The 26,392-nt window shown below is 41.3% G+C and overlaps 1 protein-coding gene across 1 annotated transcript; it reads left to right on the top strand.

Annotated features, from left to right (window-relative positions):
- The first annotated feature begins 378 nt into the window (after nucleotides 1–378).
- On the top strand, nucleotides 379–24,789 carry LOC139573107 (angiopoietin-1-like). Its single transcript, XM_071396197.1, has 9 exons — nucleotides 379–1,213; nucleotides 11,063–11,218; nucleotides 11,449–11,570; nucleotides 11,680–11,921; nucleotides 14,073–14,218; nucleotides 14,885–14,986; nucleotides 18,774–18,940; nucleotides 22,790–22,920; nucleotides 23,790–24,789. Exons 1-9 carry the CDS (start codon nucleotides 770–772, stop codon nucleotides 23,948–23,950), a joined length of 1,671 nt encoding a protein of 556 aa, XP_071252298.1. The 5' UTR covers nucleotides 379–769; the 3' UTR covers nucleotides 23,951–24,789.
- Nucleotides 24,790–26,392: the final 1,603 nt, after the last annotated feature.

Below are 26,392 nucleotides of genomic sequence, written 5' to 3' on the forward strand. Positions count from 1 at the left end.
AGGAGACGTTTACATTCCTATGAGGGAGAGCTGGATAAGATTGCATGATTAAATGAAGATGAAATGAAGACACTGTACATAAAGAGTGTCTGAGAGCCCATCTCCTGCTCTCGGTAGATATCTGTCTGAATTACAGACTGTGGGGTCATTATATATGGACCAGGCATTCAGTCAAGCCTGTGTTGTGGAAGTGTTTTCAAATCAGGACTATATTAATAGAACTGAATCTCATACCTCTCTCTCTCGCTCTCTCTCAAACACACACAACCCCATACTCTCTCTCTCTCACATTCCATTCGATCAGTCTCTCAGTATGGGAGGCACAGAGCCTGCCCAGAGTTGGACGTTCCAGCCCCCCCCCCCGTTAAAGCACCCCAAGCTCACAGACAGACAGGCAGACATGACGAACAGCACTCCATACAGACAGCCATGAGGAGGAGGATACAACACAGATCACTCCACTGTCTGACAATGTAGTCTACATCACACAACTGTGTAGTGTGGATCCCTGGCCTGGATCTGGACCAGCAGCAACAACTAACAAGACAACTGGTGATGAATTGGGATGAGTTCCACACTGAGACTTGAGAGGACTTCTCATCCATTCCTACTGATGGGAAGCGGCCATCTTTCTGGATCGACGATCTACCTCCCAACCGTCTGATTGACGACAGGACAGGAAGACATGCTGTGAAGAGAGACAGAAGACAGACAGACAGTCTAGTTGGAAGGAATAAAGGAGGACCGTTAGCCTGTGTTTCCTGCTGCCATGCCGTGGTACATCCTGCCCTGCCAGCCCAGCTGCCACATGATCTGGCTGGTTCTGGCTGCCCTTCTGCTGCTACTGACGGGCTGTGTGTCTGTGTCTCTGGAAGAGCTGCCCAGGGGCCCAGGGGACATAGCTGGCAGCGGGTCCATGAGCGCCAGCACTAACACGAACGCTCGCCAGTACAACTCTATCCAGCACGGATCCTGCACCTATACCTTCCTGCTACCAGAGAACGCTGGTGGGAACAGGCCGTGCTGGACGGAGGCCGAGGGGGGCGGCAGCTCCAGCACCAGCCAGGGACAGGGCCAGTACCAGGGGAACACTCTACAGGGAGATGCCCCCCTGATAAAGCCCAAGCTCCCAGGACTGGCCCCGGCTCTGGGCAGCCAGAGGATCCAACACCTGGAGCACGTCATGGACAACTACACACAGTGGCTTCAGAAAGTAAGAGCATGTTCTCCACACATACAGTATAGTAGTAGTTGATACAAAGATTAAAGCCTGACATTTCAGTCTAAACAGAGCTTTATCAGATATCTATACTCTGGAAGGAAATGCATGCCATGTCTCATGGCTGTGCAAGTCAAAATAATCAGCTTTTTATCAGATTGAACTATGTGCTATTGCATTTATAACACATTAGCCATTGTTGTTTTCAAAGTTATATAGAGGTGGAACATCTGGCCAAAGCTAGAAAGTATACTGCATTTCATCACATTAAAATCTATCTTTAGTGTTTTATACTGTATTAAAGCTGCAATATCTAACTTTTTGGGCAACCCGACCAAATTCACGTAGAAATGTGAGTTATAGATCTGTCATTGTCGTTGAAAGCAAGTCTAAGAAGTGGTAGATCGGCAAACTATTAGAATTTTAGCAACCAGGAAATGGGGGAACAATTTCAGCACAGTGCATCTTTAAGTGCACATTATCAGCATTGAGTGTGTTTCAACCCCATGAACTATTTGGGCCGAGCCAAATGTGTCCTGCCATAATGAATATTATTATTATAGGACAACATTTGGCTCGGTCCCACCTGGATCCATCTCTTTCCTCTGTCTCTGTTTACTCAGGAGCAATATGATATAAGATACCCCAGTACAATTCATCATTGCTTTACAGTCTATCTACATTTTACTCCCCATAGTACAGTATACAATAGATACTGTATATTTGGGGAGATCTGTTGTTTGGATTACTCCATACACCGAACAGCTCTAAATGACATGAGCACCAACCCAACAGAAACAGAAACCTTAAGGATACTAAAAAATCTCTCTCTTACCCCATCAGTGAGGAATGCACCATATCACCCGCATTATTAACTAAAAACACTGTCATTTCAAAAGGACTATTGTTCCAGTGTGTGTGGACCCAGGGACTATGTTGCAGCCCCAGGGATGAGAGATTGATGGCAGGGAATTGTTTGACTGGGCCGTGGTAAAATGTGACAAACTGGCTGTGGCTCTTGGTCGCTGGGTTGTGATGTTCTGAGTGTGTCCGGCTGGCCTGGCTGTCCTTAAGAAAACACTGTGTTGTCTGTTTGAACCCTCTCACACTATGTCACATTGACCCAATCCAGGGCTGGGGGTGGGGGAGTCAATTTCAAGGAATGGGCTCAGCGTTAGGCAGTGCTCTGTCTGTGTCTGTCTATCTGTCTGTGTCTGTTGTCTGTCTGTCTGTCTGTCTGTCTGTCTGTCTGTCTGTCTGTCTGTCTGTCTGTCTGTCTGTCTGTGTCTGTCTGTCTGTCTCTGTCTGTCCGTCTGTCTGTGTGTTCCCTGACCCACCGGGACCTAGGCCAGCAGCATTCACATTCCAAGGAATACCAGAGATGATTCTGTCAGGGAGAACAAGGCCACTTCAGTAGTAACAGACTACCACTTCAGTATTACCAGTGCTGTGTTTGGTAATTGAATTTGGTAAAATGTAATACAGGCTATGCTTAAGAGTGAGCACTTGGAACCCTGCATATATGCAGTGAATATAAAATGACAAACTATTCTTCGTCTCACTGCACCCTCAAATGTTTTTGATATGTGCTTCTGAAAACGGCCAGGAGATCAGTTGACAGTTAAGAAAGCAACAATAATATAGTTTTTATGTGGGGCCATGCTTTTCAGAGGACTACAACCTCAGTGTTTTTGTGGGATATCAGTTTCACTGTCTTCATAGTTTCAGGAGTTCCTCTCCATGGCCATTCTTTGATTAATTCAAATCAAATGTATTTATTTAGCCCTTCTTACATCAGCTGATATCTCAAAGTGCTGTACAGAAACCCAGCCTAAAACCTCAAACAGCAAGCAATGCAGGTGTAGAAGCACAGTGGCTAGGTAAAACTCCCTAGAAAGGCCAAAACCTAGGAAGAAACCTAGAGAGGAACATGGGGTGGCCAGTCCTCTACTGGCTGTGCCGGGTGGAGATTATAACAGAACATGGCCAAGATGTTCAAATGTTCATAAATGACCAGCATGGTCAAATAATAATAATCACAGTAGTTGTCGAGGGTGCAACAGGTCAGCACCTCAGGAGTAAATGTCAGTTGGCTTTTCATAGCCGATCTCTACCGCTCCTGCTGTCTCTAGAGAGTTGAAAACAGCAGGTCTGGGACAGGTAGCACGTCCGGTGAACAGGTCAGGGTTCCATAGCCGCAGGCAGAACAGTTGAAACTGGAGCAGCAGCATGGCCAGGTGGACTGGGGACAGCAAGGAGTCATCATGCCAGGTAGTCCTGAGGCATGGTCCTAGGGCTCAGGTCCCCCGAGAGAGAGAAAGAAGGAAAGAAAGAGAGGAAGAGAGAATTAGAGAGAGCATACTTAAATTCACACAGGACACTGGAGAAATACTCCAGATATAACAGACTGACCCTAGCCCCTTGACACATAAACTACTGCAGCATAAATACTGGAGGCTGAGACAGGAGGGGTCAGGAGACACTGTGGCCCCATCCGATGATACCCCCGGACAGGCAGGATATAACCCCGGCCACTTTGCCAAAGCACAGCCCCCACACCACTAATGAATGCTATAGTGTGGTACTGAGGTAATGTGTTTTCCTCTTTGATTGATAAAATGAATGCTATAGTGTGGTACTGAGGTAATGTGTTTTTCTCTTTGATTAAATGAACGCTATAGTGTGGTACTGAGGTAATGTGTTTTCCTCTTTGATTAAATGAACACTATAGTGTGGTACTGAGGTAATGTGTTTTCCTCTTTGATTAAATGAACGCTATAGTGTGGTACTGAGGTAATGTGTTTTCCTCTTTGATTAAATGAATGCTATAGTGTGGTACTGAGGTAATGTGTTTTCCTCTTTGATTAAATGAACGCTATAGTGTGGTACTGAGGTAATGTGTTTTCCTCTTTGATTAAATGAATGCTATAGTGTGGTACTGAGGTAATGTGTTTTCCTCTTTGATTAAATGAATGCTATAGTGTGGTACTGAGGTAATGTGTTTTCCTCTTTGATAAAATGAATGCTATAGTGTGGTACTGAGGTAATGTGTTTTCCTCTTTGATAAAATGAATGCTATAGTGTGGTACTGAGGTAATGTGTTTTCGTCTTGATTAAATGAACGCTATAGTGTGGTACTGAGGTAATGTGTTTTCCTCTTTGATTAAATGAATGCTATAGTGTGGTACTGAGGTAATGTGTTTTCCTCTTTGATTAAATGAATGCTATAGTGTGGTACTGAGGTAATGTGTTTTCCTCTTTGATTAAATGAATGCTATAGTGTGGTACTGAGGTAATGTGTTTTTCTCTTGATTAAATGAACGCTATAGTGTGGTACTGAGGTAATGTGTTTCCTCTTTGATTAAATGAACGCTATAGTGTGGTACTGAGGTAATGTGTTTTCCTCTTTGATTAAATGAATGCTATAGTGTGGTACTGAGGTAATGTGTTTCCCTCTTTGATTAAATGAATGCTATAGTGTGGTACTGAGGTAATGTGTTTTCCTCTTTGATTAAATTAACGCTATAGTGTGGTACTGAGGTAATGTGTTTTCCTCTTTGATTAAATGAATGCTATAGTGTGGTACTGAGGTAATGTGTTTTCCTCTTTGATTAAATGAACGCTATAGTGTGGTACTGAGGTAATGTGTTTTTCTCTTTGATTAAATGAACGCTATAGTGTGGTACTGAGGTAATGTGTTTTCCTCTTTGATTAAATGAACACTATAGTGTGGTACTGAGGTAATGTGTTTTCCTCTTTGATTAAATGAACGCTATAGTGTGGTACTGAGGTAATGTGTTTTCCTCTTTGATTAAATGAACGCTATAGTGTGGTACTGAGGTAATGTGTTTTCCTCTTTGATTAAATGAACGCTATAGTGTGGTACTGAGGTAATGTGTTTTTCTCTTTGATTAAATGAACGCTATAGTGTGGTACTGAGGTAATGTGTTTTCCTCTTTGATTAAATGAACACTATAGTGTGGTACTGAGGTAATGTGTTTTCCTCTTTGATTAAATGAACGCTATAGTGTGGTACTGAGGTAATGTGTTTTCCTCTTTGATTAAATGAACGCTATAGTGTGGTACTGAGGTAATGTGTTTTCCTCTTTGATTAAATGAATGCTATAGTGTGGTACTGAGGTAATGTGTTTTCCTCTTTGATTAAATGAACGCTATAGTGTGGTTCTGAGGTTATATATTTTCCTCATGTGAAAGTTTCTAACAGAGGTTAAACTGAATGAACTGAACATTTGTTCGTGTTTGGCACCAATTTGTTCCACAATGGTTTGGAAGAGTGTTTATGATATATGAACATAATATAACATAAATGCTAATTAATAAGATGGCAAGTGTTGTAGATAGCCGTCGTTTATTTGTTTAATCAAAAGTCATAAACATTGACGTATGATAGCTCATGGCCACATGTTAAAGAACCTCTATGTAAACTCCAGATTTCCCATAATATGTGCCAAGATAATACAATCTTAGAGGGGTTGATTGTGTGAAAGTATTCTGTATGCTGCATACATTGCCAACCAACAAAATGACACGTAAAGACTTTCCTCAATATTCATTCTGGTTATCTTGTGTCGATTACAACTACTCAGGGCTGGATTACCTAATGCGCACGCAGGACAAGTGCCCCGGGGCCCCCGACCCCCTAGAGGCAATGGCAAAGTGTGTAGAATTGCAGGAAATTCAATTTAAAACTGCAACATTTTCTCTCAGCTTCATGGCAAAATGTGAAGACTAGCATGAGATGAAAACACGACATCTTTCTCTCCACCCCATGGAAAAATATGTAGAATAGAATTATAAAACTGCACATTTTACTCTCTGCCCCATGGCTAAATTTGTTGAAATGCAGGATGTTGGCTGTTTTCCTAAAATAAATTTGTTTTCCCAAAACTAATAATAAAAAATGATATACAGTACCAGTCAAAAGTTGACACACCTACTCATTCCAGGTTTTTTCTTTATTTTTTAACTATTTTCTACATTGTAGAATGATAGTGAAGACATAAAAACTATGAAATAAACATATGGAGTCATGTAGTAACCAAAAAGGTATTCTTTTATATTTGAGATTTTTCAAAGTAGTTAAAAGTAGACAACTTTGCACACTCTTGGCATTCTCTCAACCAGCTTCATGAAGTAGTCACATGGAATGCATTTCAATTAACAGGTGTGCCTTGTTAAAAGTTAATTTGTGGAATTTCTTTCCTTAATGCATTTGAGCCAATCAGTTGTGTTGTGATTGGTAGCCTAGTGGTTAGGTCATTGGGCCATTAACCGAAAGGTTGCTAGATTGAATCCCCGAGCTGCCCCTGAGCAGCCCCTGAGCAAGGCAGTTAACCCACTGTTCCTAGGCTGTCATTGTAAATAAGAATTTGTTCTTAACCGACTTGCCTAGTTAAATAAAGGTAAAAAAAATGTTTGCACTATTTGGTAAAATACCTAGTCCATATTATGGCAAGAACAGCTCAAATAAGCAAAGAGAAATGACAGTCCATCATTACTTTAAGACATGAAGGTCAGTCAAAATGACAAGAACTTTGAATGTTTCTTCAAGTGCAGTCGCAAAAACCATCAAGCGCTATGATGAAGCTGGCTCTCATGAGGACCGCCACAGGATAGGAAGACCCAGAGTTACCTCTGCTGCAGAGGATAAGTTCATTAGAGTTAACTGCACCTCAGATTGCAGTCCAAATAAATGCTTCATAGAGTTCAAGTAACAGACACATCTCAACATCAACTGTTCAGAGGAGAATGCGTGAATCAGACCTTCATGGTCGATTTGCTGCAAAGAAACCACTACTAAAGGACACCAATAAGAAGAAGAGACTTGCTTGGGCCAAGAAACACGAGCAATGGACATCAGACCGGTGGAAATCTGTCCTTTGGTCTGATGAGTACAAATGTTATATTTTTGGTTCCAACCACTGTTTTTGTGAGAATCAGAGTAGGTGAACAGATGATCTCAGCATTTGTGGTTTCCACTGTGAAAAATGGAGGAGGTGTGATGGTGTGGGGGTGCTTTTCTGGTGACACTGTCTGTGAATTATTTAGAATTCAAAGCATACTTAACCAGCATGGCTACCACAGCATTCTGCAGCGATACGCCATCCCATCTGGTTTGCGCTTAGTGGGACTATCATTTGTTTTTCAACAGGACAATGACCAAAAACACATCTCCAGGCTGTGTAAGGGCTATTTGACGAAGACGGAGAGTGATGGAGTGCTGCATCAGATGACCTGGCCTCCAGAATCACCCGACCTCAACCCAATTGAGATGGTTTGGGATGAGTTGAACCGCAGAGTGAAGGAAAAGCAGCCAACAAGAGCTCAGCATATGTGGGAACTCCTTCAAGACTTTTGGAAAAGCATTCCACATGAAGCTGGTTGAGAGAATTCCAAGAGTGTGCAAAGCTATCATCAAGGCAAAGCGAGGTTACTTTGAAGAATCTCAAATATAAAATATATTTTGATTTGTTTAACAGGTTTTTGGTTACTGCAAGATTCCATTTGTGTTATTTCATAGTTTTGATGTCTTCACTATTATTCTACAATGTAGAAAATAGTAAAAATAAAGTAAAACCCTTGAATGAGTAGGTGTGTCCAAACTTTTGACTGGTACTGTATATTTGGTAGGTTCCCCGGGGCCCCTAATGTGGTAATCCAGCCCTGCAACTATTCCTCTCTGGACACTGTAATAAAGAGACAGCCACTTGACACGTTTTATCCTGCTCAACATGTGTACAGTGCACTAGACCTTCTCTTCCTTTCCTCTGCATTGACATTGGCATCTTAATGCACTCTGATCTTACAGATGAATTCATTCCTGAAGGATTCCATTAGCCGACTATTCAATTGTCTTCGTGGGAAGCTGCTCAGACCACATAGCAGCAGAGATAAACAGTCTGACACTGCACTTTCAGTAAGTGTCATAGAGACCAGGTCTTTCTTCTGTCTGTGCAGAGGGAATCTTTCAGTAAGTGTCATAGAGACCAGGTCTTTCTTCTGTCTGTGCAGAGGGAATCTTTCAGTAAGTGTCATAGAGACCAGGCCTTTCTTCTGTCTGTGCAGAGGGAATCTTTCAGTAAGTGTCATAGAGACCAGGCCTTTCTTCTGTCTGTGCAGAGGGAATCTTTCAGTAAGTGTCATAGAGACCAGGCCTTTCTTCTGTCTGTGCAGAGGGAATCTTTCAGTAAGTGTCATAGAGACCAGGCCTTTCCTCTGTCTGTGCAGAGGGAATCTTTCAGTAAGTGTCATAGAGACCAGGCCTTTCTTCTGTCTGTGCAGAGGGAATCTTTCAGTAAGTGTCATAGAGACCAGGCCTTTCTTCTGTCTGTGCAGAGGGAATCTTTCAGTTAGTGTCATAGAGACCAGGCCTTTCTTCTGTCTGTGCAGAGGGAATCTTTCAGTAAGTGTCATAGAGACCAGGCCTTTCTTCTGTCTGTGCAGAGGGAATCTTTCAGTAAGTGTCATAGAGACCAGGCCTTTCCTCTGTCTGTGCAGAGGGAATCTTTCAGTAAGTGTCATAGAGACCAGGCCTTTCTTCTGTCTGTGCAGAGGGAATCTTTCAGTAAGTGTCATAGAGACCAGGCCTTTCTTCTGTCTGTGCAGAGGGAATCTTTCAGTAAGTGTCATAGAGACCAGGCCTTTCCTCTGTCTGTGCAGAGGGAATCTTTCAGTAAGTGTCATAGAGACCAGGCCTTTCTTCTGTCTGTGCAGAGGGAATCTTTCAGTAAGTGTCATAGAGACCAGGCCTTTCCTCTGTCTGTGCAGAGGGAATCTTTCAGTCAGTGTCATAGAGACCAGGCCTTTCTTCTGTCTGTGCAGAGGGAATCTAGCCACAAAGTAGACATGCTCAAGTTGAAAATCATACTTAGGGTGATCTGTTACGTTATTAAATCAGGGATAAAGTGAGACATGAAATTCTAACTTTGCAATGTAAATATTTCATATACCATTATTGTGACTACCTAACTGTAATTTCCAAACTGTACATTTTTGAAAATACATAGTTTAAAAAGCTGTCCAAGGCTAAACTGATTCACATGAACTGAAAAAGCCATGGCTTGAAAGCCGGGGTAACAGGAAAACTATAAACTTCAATGAATCACTGAATGACCCTGAGCTATCACAAAAAAAACAATATATTTTTTAAAGCACATTGCTGGGAAAGACCTCTCCTCATTGTAATCATCATCAGGATAGTGAACTTCAGATGGATAATGTCATTGGCAGCTGAGCCCTGTCCACATGATGTATCTGTGGCAGAAAACATACAGATGCAGTCCCATGACTGATCTCTCCTGGTTGACTAAAAGGAAATGACTGAACTCAACAACCCTGAAAGATCCCTCCCTAAGTAGCTGACCAGGGGCCAAGGAAATCCTTAGACAGGACCATATCGATGCAGTCAATCCTTCAATACACAATTGCTGAAGGGAATGAATACATATCCAATCTTTTTTCTTCCCTGGATATAATTTGGTTATTTATGGTTGGTTCCTTGGAAGTTGTGGGAACGTATGTTTTTGGTTTCACATTGGTTGTGGGAACGAAGCCATACGTTTCCTGACCGGTAAAACAACGTTTTCAAACGTTCTGAGAACAGAAGATTTTGTCTCTGTTCTGGGAACTTTTATTTTTAGGTTGCAGAGAGGTTCTGGAAACGGATATTATAGGTTATATTGAGGTTTTTTAATAACTTCCTTAAAACATTCACCATGTCTCAGTAAGACTTTTAATAACACTACTAGCTTATTTGGGGTTTACTTTTTTGAACTGCAAGCACAGATAGACCAATTGGTTGTTTAGCAACAAAACCAACGCTTCCACAAATATGGGGTAAAACAGACGGGGTTGGCTTAGATTGTTGACAACATGTAAACTATATTTTGTCTTCAAATGTTTATTGAAAACATAAATACATTTTCACAACGAGCACAAATACATCGTTACAGTTGTTGGTTAGCTAGCTATCGAATTTTAGCCATATAAGCATTGACATGAAATCAGTCAAAACACGACATGGTTTCAAGAACAAGATAAAACTAGCTGAAAAAAGCCACCTACGATTGCCCACATGGCAGATTCTTTGTCATTGTTGCTTGCTATCTTATGGTTCAGAATCATAACAAAGCACATTTTCATGACGTTGTCAGACAACTCATCTATCGGACACTAATCCTATAAATGTGTTTGCATTAATCATCCAAACACATTTCTTTTTTATTGTGACATGGCATCATCTTCTGTCGTCTATCCATGGAATTAGTCCAGTGCGCCACCAGTATGGAGCTAGCGTGTCATGTTTTTTTACGCATTCACAGTTGTTATTTTTTGTCTATTCAAACAGACCCCATTTTAAAAGGAAACAAACACTCATTAAGATCGAACACTTAACAAGACAGAGGATAGAGTTTTGTTGATGCTGAGAATGGAACTCTTTTATGGAACGTTTTCTTAACGTTCTGAGAACGGGATGTATGTTTTTAAATAACATTTTACAACATTCTCTGAACATTACAAAAGTTTTCTTGTGTTTTTTATGGAAAGTTTTCTTAACGTTCTTGGAACAATTTGAGAACATGACTTTAACTAGAACCAAGAGGAAACCTGTAGGAAACGTTATGCTGAAGTACTGAAACTCCCACAGAAGGAAGTTGTTTTCTGAACTATGTGAGAACATGTTCAATGTTAAGCCAGTTGGAGAATGTTCCTAGGACATTACCAAAATTGAAATTAAATGTGAGTGTGCAGAACATCCGGAGTCTGGCGAGAGAGGTAAAGCCCTAAACATCCCTTCATACCTCCTCTGTGTTTGTGTGTCAGATTGAGAGATATGTGAAGGACAGTCTGAATGTGGAGATGGCTCAGCTGCAGCAGAGTGCTGTCCACAACCACACAGCTGCCATCTTGGATCTAGGCACCAACCTCCTGACCCAGACTGCCCAGCACACACGGAAACTGACAGACGTAGAGATCCAGGTGCATTATGAATCATATACAAATATCCCTCTCCAAAGAACATTCAAGTGCATGTTATGATATCAGTAACACTTACTATTAATCATGTAGCCTACTCAGCAAGTATCCTCATTTGATTGGATAAATAGGCCTATGACGTACATTAAAATACATGGTGCCACTTTTAGCCTATATAGATGTCTATACACTTGGGTGAAAATGAATGATAGTAACAGCTTCCTGATGGACAGGTGTTGAATCAGACCTCCAGGCTGGAGATTCAGCTCCTGGAGAACTCTCTGTCCACCAACAAACTGGAGACCCAGCTCCTCCACCAATCTACAGAGATCAGCAAGCTGCACGACAAGAACAGGTCAAATCAACATGAATGATTTTCTTCCCATGAACAGTTCTGTCTTGATTTATTGGCTGACTGACTGATCGACTGATCAACTGATTTTCAAATCACTTGTATTGATCAGGCTCTTAGACCAGAAGATGCAGGATCTGGAGTCTGGGCACCATGAGGAGCTGGTCACCTTCCAGGAGGAGAGGTCCAGCCTGCAGCAGCTGGTAGCCAGGCAGAGCAGTGTGATCACAGAGCTGCAGACCCATCTGGACCAGGCCACTGGCAACAACAGTATCCTGCTTAGCCAACAACAGCAGCTCACTGACACCGTCAACAGTCTGCTGAAACTCTGCTCTAAGGACAGAGGGTCTGGAGGTACTGGATGGATACTGGGGCCAATGTTTGCTGTTAAAGAAAGTATAAACTAAATACTCTGGGGTATGAATATCGTAGCATAGATAGTAATTATTTGCAGGAAGAAGGAGTTGGCTTTAAAAACTCTAGGTAGGGTTAAATACAACAGAGGTACTGGAGGATATATTGTGTGTTCACAGGTTCAGACAAGATATTCTCTGTGCACAGATAAAGCCTGTAACTGGACTAAGAAGGCTGGACTAACCCAGTGAGCACCGGCTGACGTCCATGGACGTTGAAAATAGGTTGAAACTTGGTTCGAACCGGGCTTAATTTCAATGTCCACATGTTCTAAGATCATAAGAAGATGCATTCCAGAACAGAATAACCTGTTCTAATAGGAACCGACCCAGTCTGGGCTGTTGATTACATAAGAACCTGTTCTAATAGGACCTGACCCAGTCTGGGCTGTTGATTACATAAGAACCTGTTCTAATAGGAACCGACCCAGTCTGGGCTGTTGATTACATAAGAACCTGTTCTAATAGGACCTGACCCAGTCTGGGCTGTTGATTACATAAGAACCTGTTCTAATAGGAATTTACCCAGTCTAGGCTGTTGATTACTTAAGAACCTGTTCTGATAGGACCTGACCCAGTCCGGGCTGTTGATTACATAAGAATCTGTTCTAATAGGACCTGACCCAGTCTGGGCTGTTGATTACATAAGAACCTGTTCTAATAGGACCTGACCCAGTCTGGGCTGTTGGTTACATAAGAACCTGTTCTGATAGGACCTGACCCAGTCTGGGCTGTTGATTACATAAGAACCTGTTCTGATAGGACCTGACCCAGTCTGGGCTGTTGATTACATAAGAACCTGTTCTAATAGGAACCGACCCAGTCTGGGCTGTTGATTACATAAGAACCTGTTCTAATAGGAACTGACCCAGTCTGGGCTGTTGATTACATAAGAACTTGTTCTGATAGGAACTGACCCAGTCTGGGCTGTTGATTACATAAGAACCTGTTCTAATAGGAACCGACCCAGTCTGGGCTGTTGATTACATAAGAACCTGTTCTAATAGGAACTGACCCAGTCTGGGCTGTTGATTACATAAGAACTTGTTCTGATAGGAACTGACCCAGTCTGGGCTGTTGATTACATAAGAACCTGTTCTAATAGGACCCGACCCAGTCTGGGCTGTTGATTACATAAGAACTTGTTCTGATAGGACCTGACCCAGTCTGGGCTGTTGATTACATAATAACCTGTTCTGATAGGAACTGACCCAGTCCGGGCTGTTGATTACATAAGAACCTGTTCTAATAGGACCTGACCCAGTCCGGGCTGTTGATTACATAAGAACCTGTTCTAATAGGACCTGACCCAGTCCGGGCTGTTGATTACATAAGAACTTGTTCTGATAGGAACTGACCCAGTCTGGGCTGTTGATTACATAAGAACCTGTTCTGATAGGAACTGACCCAGTCTGGGCTGTTGATTACATAAGAAGCTGTTCTAATAGGACCTGACCCAGTCTGGGCTGTTGATTACATAAGAACCTGTTCTAATAGGACCTGACCCAGTCCGGGCTGTTGATTACATAAGAACCTGTTCTAATAGGACCTGACCCAGTCCGGGCTGTTGATTACATAAGAACCTGTTCTAATAGGACCTGACCCAGTCTGGGCTGTTGATTACATAAGAACCTGTTCTAATAGGACCTGACCCAGTCCGGGCTGTTGATTACATAAGAACCTGTTCTAATAGGACCTGACCCAGTCCGGGCTGTTGATTACATAAGAACCTGTTCTAATAGGACCTGACCCAGTCCGGGCTGTTGATTACATAAGAACCTGTTCTAATAGGACCTGACCCAGTCTGGGCTGTTGATTACATAAGAACCTGTTCTGATAGGAACTGACCCAGTCCTGGCTGTTGATTACATAAGAACCTGTTCTAATAGGACCTGACCCAGTCTGGGCTGTTGATTACATAAGAACCTGTTCTGATAGGAACTGACCCAGTCTGGGCTGTTGATTACATAAGAACCTGTTCTAATAGGACCTGACCCAGTCTGGGCTGTTGATTACAAAGGATTTTGGATGCATTCAAATTGGAGCCTAGCTGATAATGTGTTTGCTCTTGTTTCATTATCTACTTAAACAGTTGTCCCAAACAGCAACCTTGCCTTTAAGCAGAGAGATTCATCTCATGAGGAGAGAAAGTATCGGGACTGCTCTGAAATCTTTCAAGCTGGCTTCAACAACAGTGGAGTATATACTATTCACATCAACACACAGGAGACCAAAAAGGTACGGAAAACTTGATATATTATCTTCAATAAATATTAGAGGGGGAAAAGAGATGTAAATTCTATTAGCAGAATGTGTAATATAGAGGCATATATTAGATGATATATGCAGGCCTGGCTTTACCTCTGCATGGAAACAGCAAAAACAGACATGAAAAAATAAACGGCTGCACTTTGTTTGACTGTAACCTACTTTAGTTTACTTGCAAGTGAAGTGTCAGCATTTAATATACGGTACTCTAAAGCCGCTTGCCAAAAGATTCAACAACAATATCCCAGGAATATGTCAGGTATTGGCTGGCTGGGTGATATGCTGGAGCTGGAAATACTCTTGGCTGGCCTCTTCAGCACAGCTACACAGCAGATGTCCTCCTCCTCAGTAGTGTCCTGCCAAGCCGCAGATGGCTGACTGGCAACAGTGTTGCTGTCCATTATCAGCTGTGCTGCTGTCAGTGTCCATGGTTACACTGAGCTACGTCCCTGGGCTTAGGACACATTCCGTCATTGTGGCCTGACCATGGTACACAAAACTAAGGACCAGGGAGCCTCATCTACAGGAGTCACTCCTTTTACATGAAACAGTCTTTATTGTCATGATATGCACTGCATGTGTGAGAGTAGTGTGTAAACTACTCATGTCACGGTCTTTCTGTCTCTCTCTCTGTAGGTTTACTGTAACATGGAGGCAGCAGGGGGAGGATGGTCCGTCATTCAGAGGAGAAAAGATGGAACCATGGACTTCCAGAGGACGTGGAAGGAGTACAAGATGGTGAGGAGGACAGGGTGGGATATCCTCACAGCATTCTTCTGATGTTGGTGAATACATAGCACCAGGGATTGACATGGGTAATCGGGATCCCGGGACTTTAGCGGGAACACTCTTCACGTTTACCCCCAAAATACATGACAAGACCCGGGAAATTACAATAAAATTCCCCAATGTCTGCACTAATGAAATCCCTCAGCAATAGATCAACAAAAACATTTATTGGACATTATCCAAACAGGTTGTCACATTGAAGCCTTTAGTCTAGCATATTTGACACAAAGTCGCTATAAATTCAAAGCGCACGCATAATTGACACTGCCGGTCGTGCACACGACCCGAATACAGTTAATAAACCCCACAGGAAACCCTACATTATAGCCTTTTAAAGAGCGTGTGCCTCTTTAAGCTGTCATTGTAAATCTTCAGACAGTCACAAATTTGATAGGCCTATGTACAATTCACTACATAGGCATCTCTGTTACAGGCATGAAGTCTGTTAACAAGGCACAAGGGAAAATTATATATTCTCATCCTAGAACCTAGGCTATTTCCCTATCTAATCCCAATCCTAATGAAACCCAAAATCCTGACTCCTGTCTCACTCCTGTAGCTCATTTTATTCTGTAATCCACAGGATGCATTATCAAAGCATGTCTCTCACCTATGCATGTCAAAATACCTCTTTCCCCCCTTCTCTGTGCTGTCTCATAGAGAATGTGTGATCAACAAATGATATAGAGAGTAAGAGAAGATATGGATATTTTTTAAACAGTCCTCGTTAAGATACCTTGATATTTAAACTATTTCCACTTCCTCTCCCCGTTATTCATGAGCTGATCTGCTTTCTGTATAATCATCAACTTGATTTAGCCAAATATGGGAGATATTCTGTCATTCATTGAAGGAGGTTATCTATCAAGTTTAGCAACTTTGGTCACTTGACTTTTGTTTGACTGCTGTTACAAAGAAACACCGCTTTACTCAGAGTGTGCTCTGTGGGGCTACTTCTGAAATGCGCTGGCGATCAAAGATAGAACAACTATCATGACTAAATGTACATTTCATTTGCTCTGAAATCTTTTCATAGTGGCGCAGCACCCCTCTTATTTGGGGAGAACCCTAGCATAGTGACCATCTTGGTTTTAAAAGGGCACTTCTGATTTTTGCAGTATTTCCCAAGACTCTCGGGATAAATAGGAATTATTCCCGGTATTGAAACTTGGTAGATTTTTGGGAAAATACGAATCTGTACATTGCACAACATTCCACCATATGAATGTATATGTCAAACTACAACAGAAAAAGGAGCATGTACAAACGCATAGCACAAAACAGACTTTGTGCATCCCAAGTGGCACCCTATTCCCTATATAGTGCACTACTTTTGACCAGAGCCCTATGGGGCAATAGGGTGCCCTATGGGGAAATAGGGTGCCCTATGGGCCCTGGTCAAAAGTATTGTACTTTAAAATGAATAGGGGCCATTTAGGACAAATCCACTGTGTTGCCACTGCCAGCCCCATTAGGCCTTGATAGAGCCCTGTGGCTATAAAGGCCTCGGCCTCAGGGCTGAGCGGACTGTCCTCCAGTCAGGGGCTAAGGAAGTGTGGAGTATAGCCTGGCAAAGACGCTGGCTTACAACGGGTATGTGTTTGCTCGGTGACCCCTCTGTTGGGAGTGTTTCTTAATGACACTAATGGCCTCTGATTGAACTCTTCTGAGAGAAAATGACAGGAGAGAGGAAACTGTTTAAGTTGAGTCTAAACATAGTGTGCTTAGATCACCATTCAAATGTTGATATATTGTAAAATGTCTCTGGTAAAGAAAGATGAATTCCAAGGTCTGGTCTAGTACTGGTGCTGCAGAATCCAACCTATCTCTCTATATCTATATATCTCTTTATATATATATCTATATATCTCTATCTTTCTATCTATATCTCTATCTCTCTCTATCTTTTATCAATCAATCAAATGTATTTATAAAGCCCTTTTTACATCAGCTGATGTGACAAAGTGCTATACAGAAACCCAGCCTAAAACCCCAAACAGCAAGCAAAGCAGATGTAGAAGCACGGTGGCTAGGGAAAACTCCCTAGAAACGCAGCAACCTAGGAAGAAACCTAGAGAGGAACCAGGCTCTGAAGGGTGGCCAGTCCTCTTCTGGCAGTGCTGGGTAGAGATTATAACAGCACATGGCCAAGATGTTCAAACATTCATAGATGACCAGCAGTGTCAAATAATAATAATCACAGTGGTTGTAGAGGGTGGAACAGGTCAGCACCTCAGGAGTAAATGTAAATTGGCTTTTCATAGCCGATCATTCAGAGTTAGAGACAGCAGGTGCGGTAGAGAGAGAGAGAGAGAGAGTCCAGTGAACAAGGCAGGGTTCAATAGCCGCAGGCAGAACAGTTGAAACTGGAGCAGCAGCAGGTAGACTGGGGACAGCAAGTCATCAGGCCAGGTAGTCCTGAGGCATGGTCCTAGGGCTCAGGTCCTCTGAGAGAGAGAGAAAAGAGAGTTAGAGGGGGCATACTTACACAGGACACCGTATAAGACAGGATAAATACTCCAGATATAACAGACTGATCCTAGCCCCCCGACACAAACTATTGCAGCATAAATACTGGAGGCTATAATTCAATTCAATTCAAGGGGCTTTATTGGCATGGGAAACATGTGTTAACATTGCCAAAGCAAGTGAGGTAGATAATATACAAAAGTGAAATAAACAATACAAATTAACAGTAAACATTACACATACAGAAGTTTCAAAACAAAAAAGACATTACAAATGTCATATTATATATATACAGTGTTGTAACAATGTACAAATGGTTAAAGCACACAAGTTAAAATAAATAAGCATAAATATGGGTTGTATTTACAATGGTGTTTGTTCTTCACTGGTTGCCCTTTTCTTGTGGCAACAGGTCACAAATCTTGCTGCTGTGATGGCACACTGTGGAATTTCACCCAGTAGATATGGGAGTTTATCAAAATTGGATTTGTTTTCGAATTCTTTGTGGATCTGTGTAATCTGAGGGAAATATGTCTCTCTAATATGGTCATACATTGGGCAGGAGGTTAGGAAGTGCAGCTCAGTTTCCACCTCATTTTGTGGGCAGTGAGCTATATATATCTATCTCTCTATCTATATATCTCTATCTCTCTCTCTATATATATATCTCTCTATCTATATATCTCTATACCTCTCTATCTATATACCTCTCTATCTATGTCTCGCTAGCTATATCTCTCTATCTATATATCTCTATATATCTCTCTCTATAGGGGCGGCAGGTAGCCTAGTGGTTACAGCGTGGGGCCAGTAACCGAAAGGTTGGTGGATCAAATCCCCGAGCTGACAAGGTAAAAATCTGTCGTTCTGCCCCTGAACAAGGCAGTTAACCCACTGTTCCTAAGCCATCATTGTATAAGTCAGTCTTAACTGACTTGCCTAGATAAATAAATGTATCTTTATCTCATCTGTCTGTCTCCCTCAATTCCACACTAGTTATAAAAAATTAAAAAAGAGAATAAAGATTCACTGAGTAGAACATCCCTCTAACAGTCTTAAGGTTCTACCTTTTTGTGATCTTATGTAGAAGAACCCGATATGACATTCATTATTTTTCTATAGCTCCATGTGTTGCTGGGACAAGGCAGGTGTCTTGTCAAGGTGTCCTGTCCAAGGGGTATACTTGTACATCAAGCTGCTTTACACTACAGAAACAGGAGACAAGGCTTACGTACACAAGTGTTGCTGTGCTGTTGTGTTGTTTCAGGGCTTTGGGAGTCTGTTTGGAGAACACTGGCTGGGGAATGAGTTTGTGTTCCTGCTGACCAGTCAGAGGCCCTACAACCTGAGGGTGGAAGTGACCGACTGGGACGGACAGCAGGCCTTCTCCCACTACGACCGCTTCTATATCGGCAGCGAGAAGCAGAATTACAGGTAGGATACCAGCAAGAGTCTCACAGTAGGAGTGCTGATATCAGCTTCAGATGTAGGATCTTAATTTGATCACTCTTTTGTTGCTGAGAATTTTCCTGCACAGAAGGAAATGCTGAGTTGAGTTTAAAAAAATCTTCTAAAGTTTGTAATTTCCACTTTGAAAACTCAGACTTGATTTGCCCTAAAGAAAAATGTTTTAACCCTGACATAAATTTCCATTAATTATAATCCACATAATTAACATTTCCTGTTGCTGCAGGATTATTTTCCTGCTCTAGCAAACTGGCTCAAATTAAGATCCTACATCTGTATGTACCCTAAGTGGAGGAAAGGAAGTTTTGTCGTATCTCAGCGCATTGTATCGTACCTACAGTACAGTTTTTAGGATCATAGGACATTCCCCACTACATACGCCCACATTACTATTTAAATAGTCACTCAACTACTCAACTGTGGTTGCATTTACTTGCTTGAGGAACTGCAGTATATTTTTAATGAAGTGGGAATGAGATATTGGACTTTGTTCTATCACTGACAATGATGTGCTTGGTGTTGTATTTCCATCACAGTAACGATGGTGAGGCACTGGTGACTCAGATCATGATTTGTAATCAATTAATGTATACATTTTTCAGTTTGCTTGACTTCTTTGTCCATAACCTTCTGATTGAGGCTTCTAGGACTTCAGCAGATCATAATTCTTACTTTTTTATTTATTGTCTCTTCAAAAACATACTGGAAACATGTTTTGCGTTCTGGAATGGAATCAATTTTGGTCTCTAGATTCTTATTTCATTGCCATTCTGTAATACTTGTCATGGAGATGGTCCAAAACAAACTATTGTCACACAGCTTCTTAGGGAAAGAGAGGCTCTGCCTCATTTCACAATGCCATTACTAACTAAATAAAATGTAAGATCGTAAAAGGGAATTATTATATTTCCTAGAATGATAACCAGCAAACTTTGTCTCAATCTGATTTAGTTCACCCACACACGGACGTGTGATCACACAAACGAACACACTTGTACCATTTCTTTTTTACCTGGCTCACATTTGTACTAACCAGTTAAAAACAAGGAAGGATGTACAAAGAGCTATTAGAGTAACTCTTGAGTAGTATTGAGAGGGAGAGTTAAGAGTCCATCAGTGGAAATGGAAAAGTAATTTACAGTACATAGCAGTCAGTATATACTGTGTAATCCGTTATTGGGAATGTATGTAAATAATGACCATTATTTTAAACATGGCTTATAGAGGAAGATCACAGCCTTTAAAAGGAAACATATTCTATGGAGTGTGGCGTTAAATGGGCCTACAGCTCAAATCCAATAAAATGTTACTGGTTGTGTACACAAGGCTTGTGTTCCTAGCTCCAACAGTGCAGTAATACCTAGCTAAATGCTTGTGTTCCTAGCTCCAACAGTGCAGTAATACCTAGCTAAATGCTGGTGTTCCTAGCTCCAACAGTGCAGTAATACCTAGCTAAATGCTGGTGTTCCTAGCTCCAACAGTGCAGTAATACCTAACTAAATGCTGGTGTTCCTAGCTCCAACAGTGCAGTAATACCTAACTAAATGCTGGTGTTCCTAGCTCCAACAGTGCAGTAATACCTAGCTAAATGCTGGTGTTCCTAGCTCCAACAGTGCAGTAATACCTAACTAAATGCTGGTGTTCCTAGCTCCAACAGTGCAGTAATACCTAACTAAATGCTGGTGTTCCTAGCTCCAACAGTGCAGTAATACCTAGCTAAATGCTGGTGTTCCTAGCTCCAACAGTGCAGTAATACCTAGCTAAATGGGGAGGTACATTTTTGCCTTAAGTAACAATCTGTCTCATGTAACCATACGAAACGAAACATATAATATTAAATGGAGTGTCTCGGATTTATGTACAGAATAATATGAAATGAAATGATCATAGAAATGTGGTCTCGTGCTGTGAGGCCTGATGTGTTGAACTAATCAACCCTCTCAAAGTGACTGTTGTACTGTATCTATGATGGTCTAACATAGACACAGTATTCAACATAGACACAGCATTCAACATATACACAGTATTCAACATAGACACAGCATTCAACATATACACAGTATTCAACATAGACACAGCATTCAACATAGACACAGCATTCAACATAGACACAGTAATCAACATAGACACAGTAATCAACATAGACACAGTATTCAACATAGACACAGTATTCAACATAGACACAGTATTCAACATAGACACAGTATTCAACATAGACACAGTATTCAACATAGACACAGTATTCAACATAGACACAGTATTCAACATAGACACAGTATTCAACATAGACACAGTATTCAACATAGACACAGCATTCAACATAGACACAGCATTCAACGTAGACACAGCATTCAACGTAGACACAGTATTCAACATAGACACAGCATTCAACATAGACACAGCATTCAACATAGACACAGCATTCAACATAGACACAGCATTCAACATAGACACAGCATTCAACATAGACACAGCATTCAACATAGACACAGCATTCAACATAGACACAGTATTCAACATAGACACAGTATTCAACATAGACACAGTATTCAACATAGACACAGCATTCAACATAGACACAGCATTCAACGTAGACACAGCATTCAACGTAGACACAGTATTCAACATAGACACAGCATTCAACATAGACACAGCATTCAACATAGACACAGCATTCAACATAGACACAGCATTCAACATAGACACAGCATTCAACATAGACACAGCATTCAACATAGACACAGTATTCAACATAGACACAGTATTCAACATAGACACAGCATTCAACATAGACACAGCATTCAACATATACACAGTATTCAACATAGACACAGCATTCAACATAGACACAGCATTCAACATAGACACAGTATTCAACATAGACACAGTATTCAACATAGACACAGCATTCAACATAGACACAGCATTCAACATATACACAGTATTCAACATAGACACAGCATTCAACATAGACACAGCATTCAACATAGACACAGCATTCAACATAGACACAGCATTCAACATAGACACAGTATTCAACATAGACACAGTATTCAACATAGACACAGTATTCAACATAGACACAGTATTCAACATAGACACAGCATTCAACATAGACATAGTATACAAGACCACTGACTAAGAATAGGGCCTCTCTCTTGCGTGAATTATCCATCACCTGGTTCTGGAAAGACATCAAAGATGTCTGACTCATAAACCACAGTTGGAGCTGCCGCTGCTTGACATGCAGTACAGTAGATAGGGCCAAACAATGCAGGAGGAGGGAGTGCAAAGGGTGCGCAGGGAAGTACACATACGGCTTGAGACAAACGAGGAAACCAACAATGTCCTCATAAACCAGGATTTTCTTTATAAAAGCAACAGGTGTGATTGGATTTTAATATAGTGTACGAGAATTTCAAAGACACTTATTTGGAAGGGTACATATTCCTTGTAGTAGATTAGAAGAACAGTGTGGTGGTGAATTTATGTCCTCAAACGTTCACACAGTGAGAACAAGGGGAGGTACATTTTTGCCTTAAGTAACAATCTGTCTCATGTAACCATACGAAACGAAACATATAATATTAAATGGAGTGTCTCGGATTTATGTACAGAATAATATGAAATGCTCTGAGACCAGGTTGCAAGGGGAGGTACATATTATTTAGATTAGAAGAACAGCGTGGTGGTGAATTTCTGTCCTCCAGCGTGCACACAGTGAGAACAAGAACAAAGCATTCTCCAGCTGCTAAAGGGCACTAGCATTGTGTTTCTGCTTTATTTCCCTCTGTGTTTCCCTGGCGACTGTGTCAGGCTGTTCCTGAAGAGTCACAGTGGAACGGCAGGCAGACAGAGCAGCCTGGTCATCAACGGAGCAGACTTCAGTACCAAGGATATGGACAACGACAACTGCATCTGCAAATGTGCTCTCATGCTCACCGGGGGTATGTCTGAGGTTAAAGTCCACATTAACCCCTAAACACATGCACTCGGTATGTACTCCTGTAGAACTGAAACAATTTGATAAGTAGAAGCTATAAGACAACAACAACCACCCACCCAGACTATGCTAGGTGAAGCATTTGTCATTTTGGTAAAACATTTTCAACCCATTGACCTCCCTGTCACCCTCACCCACTTTATCTCCGGTCTAGAAGAACTACAGAGCAGGCCAGAGCCAGTTAGTATGTATTCAGCACTGTTACTGACATATCAAAGCAGAGAATGGTATCTCAGCTGGTGAAGCCAGGTGGCAGCCTCATTTTACAGAATGATTGACACATGCCATGGCTGGTTTAGAAGTCCAGGGAACTGGCCAGCAGAATAAATCAAAATGACAGTGAAATTCCTATTTGAATGAGAATGAGAAGCTACAATCTCATCAGGATTTAGATCCAGAATGTACATCAGAAAATACATGACAAACATACATGTCTTTATCCTCTTATCAATGTCTAGACCAGCATTTCCCAAACCCGGTGTCCCCCCCCCCCCCCCAAGTAGCTGGTCCAAACGTGTTGGGCTCACAGAGATTGTTGTAGACTATTTATGTTTTGTTAGTTGCCCTCATACTCCGCTCTCACCTGTAATGAAAGGTCAGAGGTCAGAATGGGGCAAAGCTATCCAAAGAGAGGAGTGCTGGAGTCTGCTCTAGTGTTGACTACTTGGCGTTGCAACAAAGCTATCCAGAGATAATCAGAGGTTACAGGGAGGTCACACAGTTATGACTTTGATAGTTCTCTGATAGTGTAACATCATCAAGCCTAAAATCTATTTTCTTTGTTTCTCTCTGCGTTTCTCTCTATGCCTTCAGGTTGGTGGTTCGATGCCTGTGGACCATCGAACCTGAACGGGATGTACTACAGTCATGGTCAGAACATGGGTAAACTGAATGGGATTAGATGGCACTACTTCAAAGGGTCTAGTTACTCTCTCCGTGCTACCACCATGATGATACGACCAGCAGACTTCTGAGATGACCTTTTGGTGACTGTCGTTGTGTACATTGTCCATAGACATATTTGCATCATTAGCCATGTTTCCATCCAACTGTTTTTATGCGATAAAGTACTGTCCTGATGCATAAAAGAAAGTCACAACAGGTGTGACGGAAACACAAAATACAAGGTGGGATAATTGTTTGTACTTTGACTTAAAAATTAGCAACATCATTTTGCTTTCTATGAGGAACTTGGATTCTGACTTTCTGGTGCTTACATGTCCTCTTGAAAGACATTGATTGTTTGAGACAGTATGCTTGAGCACCAGCTCTGCAATGAATCAAACTGTAGAAGTGGGTTACATGAAGAGGATATGAACGTAAGACTTGGTGCTTTTGAAAGACTTTCATTTGGCTCGCTCTCATTTGTCTCCCTTTCATTTGTCTCTCTTTTCATTTGTCTCTCTTTTCATTTGTCTCTTTTCATTTGTCTCTTTTCATTTGTCTCTTTTCATTTGTCTCTTTTCATTTGTCTCTTTCATGTATCTGTTGTGTATTGTTCTTCTATGGGTAAGGTATTCCTGTTAACACGTTGTGAATCAGTGTACTGCTCTCTTAGTCTGCACTGTGGGCAGAGATGCCTGATGGCCTAGACTGGATACACTTCAGAACACTGTTATGGATATTATTTGCCTATATAGTGGATTGCTGGTGTTTGTGTGTGTGTGGAGTGTACTGTGTTTTAAAACATTATGTTTAAGGCAAGGTGTCTAAGTGTCTCTCACCACACTGTAATATTTAATGGAATAGAGATAAATAATTGATGTCTTCACTTTCATGTAAGTGTTCAGTATTAAAAGCATTGTTGCTCTTATACCCTTCCTAGATTTGTACAAACATGACCCACCCAAAGGCAGACACATGGAAGTACTCTGTCCTCGCTATCAGCATCCATACCAGCAGACCAAACACCTGAGGGGACAGGGAAGCATATAGCCAGCATTCCAAATGGTATCCTATTCCATTTATAGTGCACTACTTTTTAACAGGGCCCATAGGGCTCGAGTAGAAAGTAGTGCACTATACAAGGAATAGGATGCCATTTGGGACACACCCATAGTCAGTGATGGCTGTGCTCTGGTGGTGTCTACTTTATCGTGTATTTAAATGCATTTGCTGTGCTTATCTTGATGGCATACTGTAGAAAGACATTACAATGAAAGGAAATAATATAGCCTAAATCAAATCAAATCATATGCACAGGATCCAGTGCAGTGTAGAGTGAAAACAGTACAACAGCTATATGATTTTTCATAGTTTTTTTCTGGAACAGAAATTAACCCTGCAGCTGACTGACACCTATCTGATCTGACAGCATTCTGAAAGAACGTCATCACACATTGATCATGATAAATCTATAGATGCAGTTTGTTATACTGCGTGCTACCGTAAATAATGGAACGTTTTGTCCTCTGTTGCACTGCAAATGTGACAGGTTAAAGGAAATACTCATAGCCTGTTATACATAAAAAAATTATTACTAAGTTCATAGTATGTGAGGATCTTAAAACATCTAAGGTTAAGAAGATCATGCATTCAGCATTAGTTGATAGAGATTGATATTATTCATATAATTGTGTTAAAATCCGTCAAGCGTACAAAGGGTACGAATTGTGAGAGGAATGTGTAAACGTTATGTTGATTACTTTATTTTGTCGTGTGTAAAAGTGTTCATCTGTGATCTACTAAATGCTCTTAATCTATGAGCCTGAGATCGATTGCTCTGGTCTCCACTCAAGTTCCCGGGGAAATCGGCGGTCTTTTCTCATTGCACTAAAGTTTTCATTGAAGAAACAATTCCGTATCACACTCGTGATTATTTCTCTCCTTTTTCAGGGCCGTAACACAAACCTCCCTTCCTGTTATTAAAAGACAAGAATGTTTCATTGGTTGCTTCATGTCACAGGAAAACATTATGTCTGGCCTAAGTGGAAGAGGAGACTCTCTTGTTCACATTCTCCTCTGATGCTGGAAGGAAAAGGGACAATGAAACTGACCTTGTTTTTAAGCAACTTCCCTTTCCGAAGAAAAATAAAACACTGTATTGTGAACCAATGTCTATCTAAACAGAAAGTAGCCTATATTACAGAAAGTAGTATATATTACAGAAGGTAGTCTACATTACAGAAAGTAGTCGATATTACAGGAAGTAGTCTATATTACAGAAAGTAGTAGATATTACAGGAAGTAGTCTATTTTATAGGAAGTCGCCTATATTACAGAACTAGTCTATACTACAGGAAGTAGTCAATATCACAGGAAGTGTCCAATTTTACAGGAAGTGTCCTTTTTTACAGAAAATAGTCTATATTTCAGAAAGTAGCCCGTGTTACAGGAAATAGCCTATATTTCAGGAAGTAGGTTAAAATTATGTTCATTTTCTCCAGTTACATTTCCTTGAACAATGTTAAATAATT

Source organism: Salvelinus alpinus, chromosome 4 (genome assembly GCF_045679555.1).
Source record: "Salvelinus alpinus chromosome 4, SLU_Salpinus.1, whole genome shotgun sequence".
NCBI classification, from domain to species: domain Eukaryota; kingdom Metazoa; phylum Chordata; class Actinopteri; order Salmoniformes; family Salmonidae; genus Salvelinus; species Salvelinus alpinus.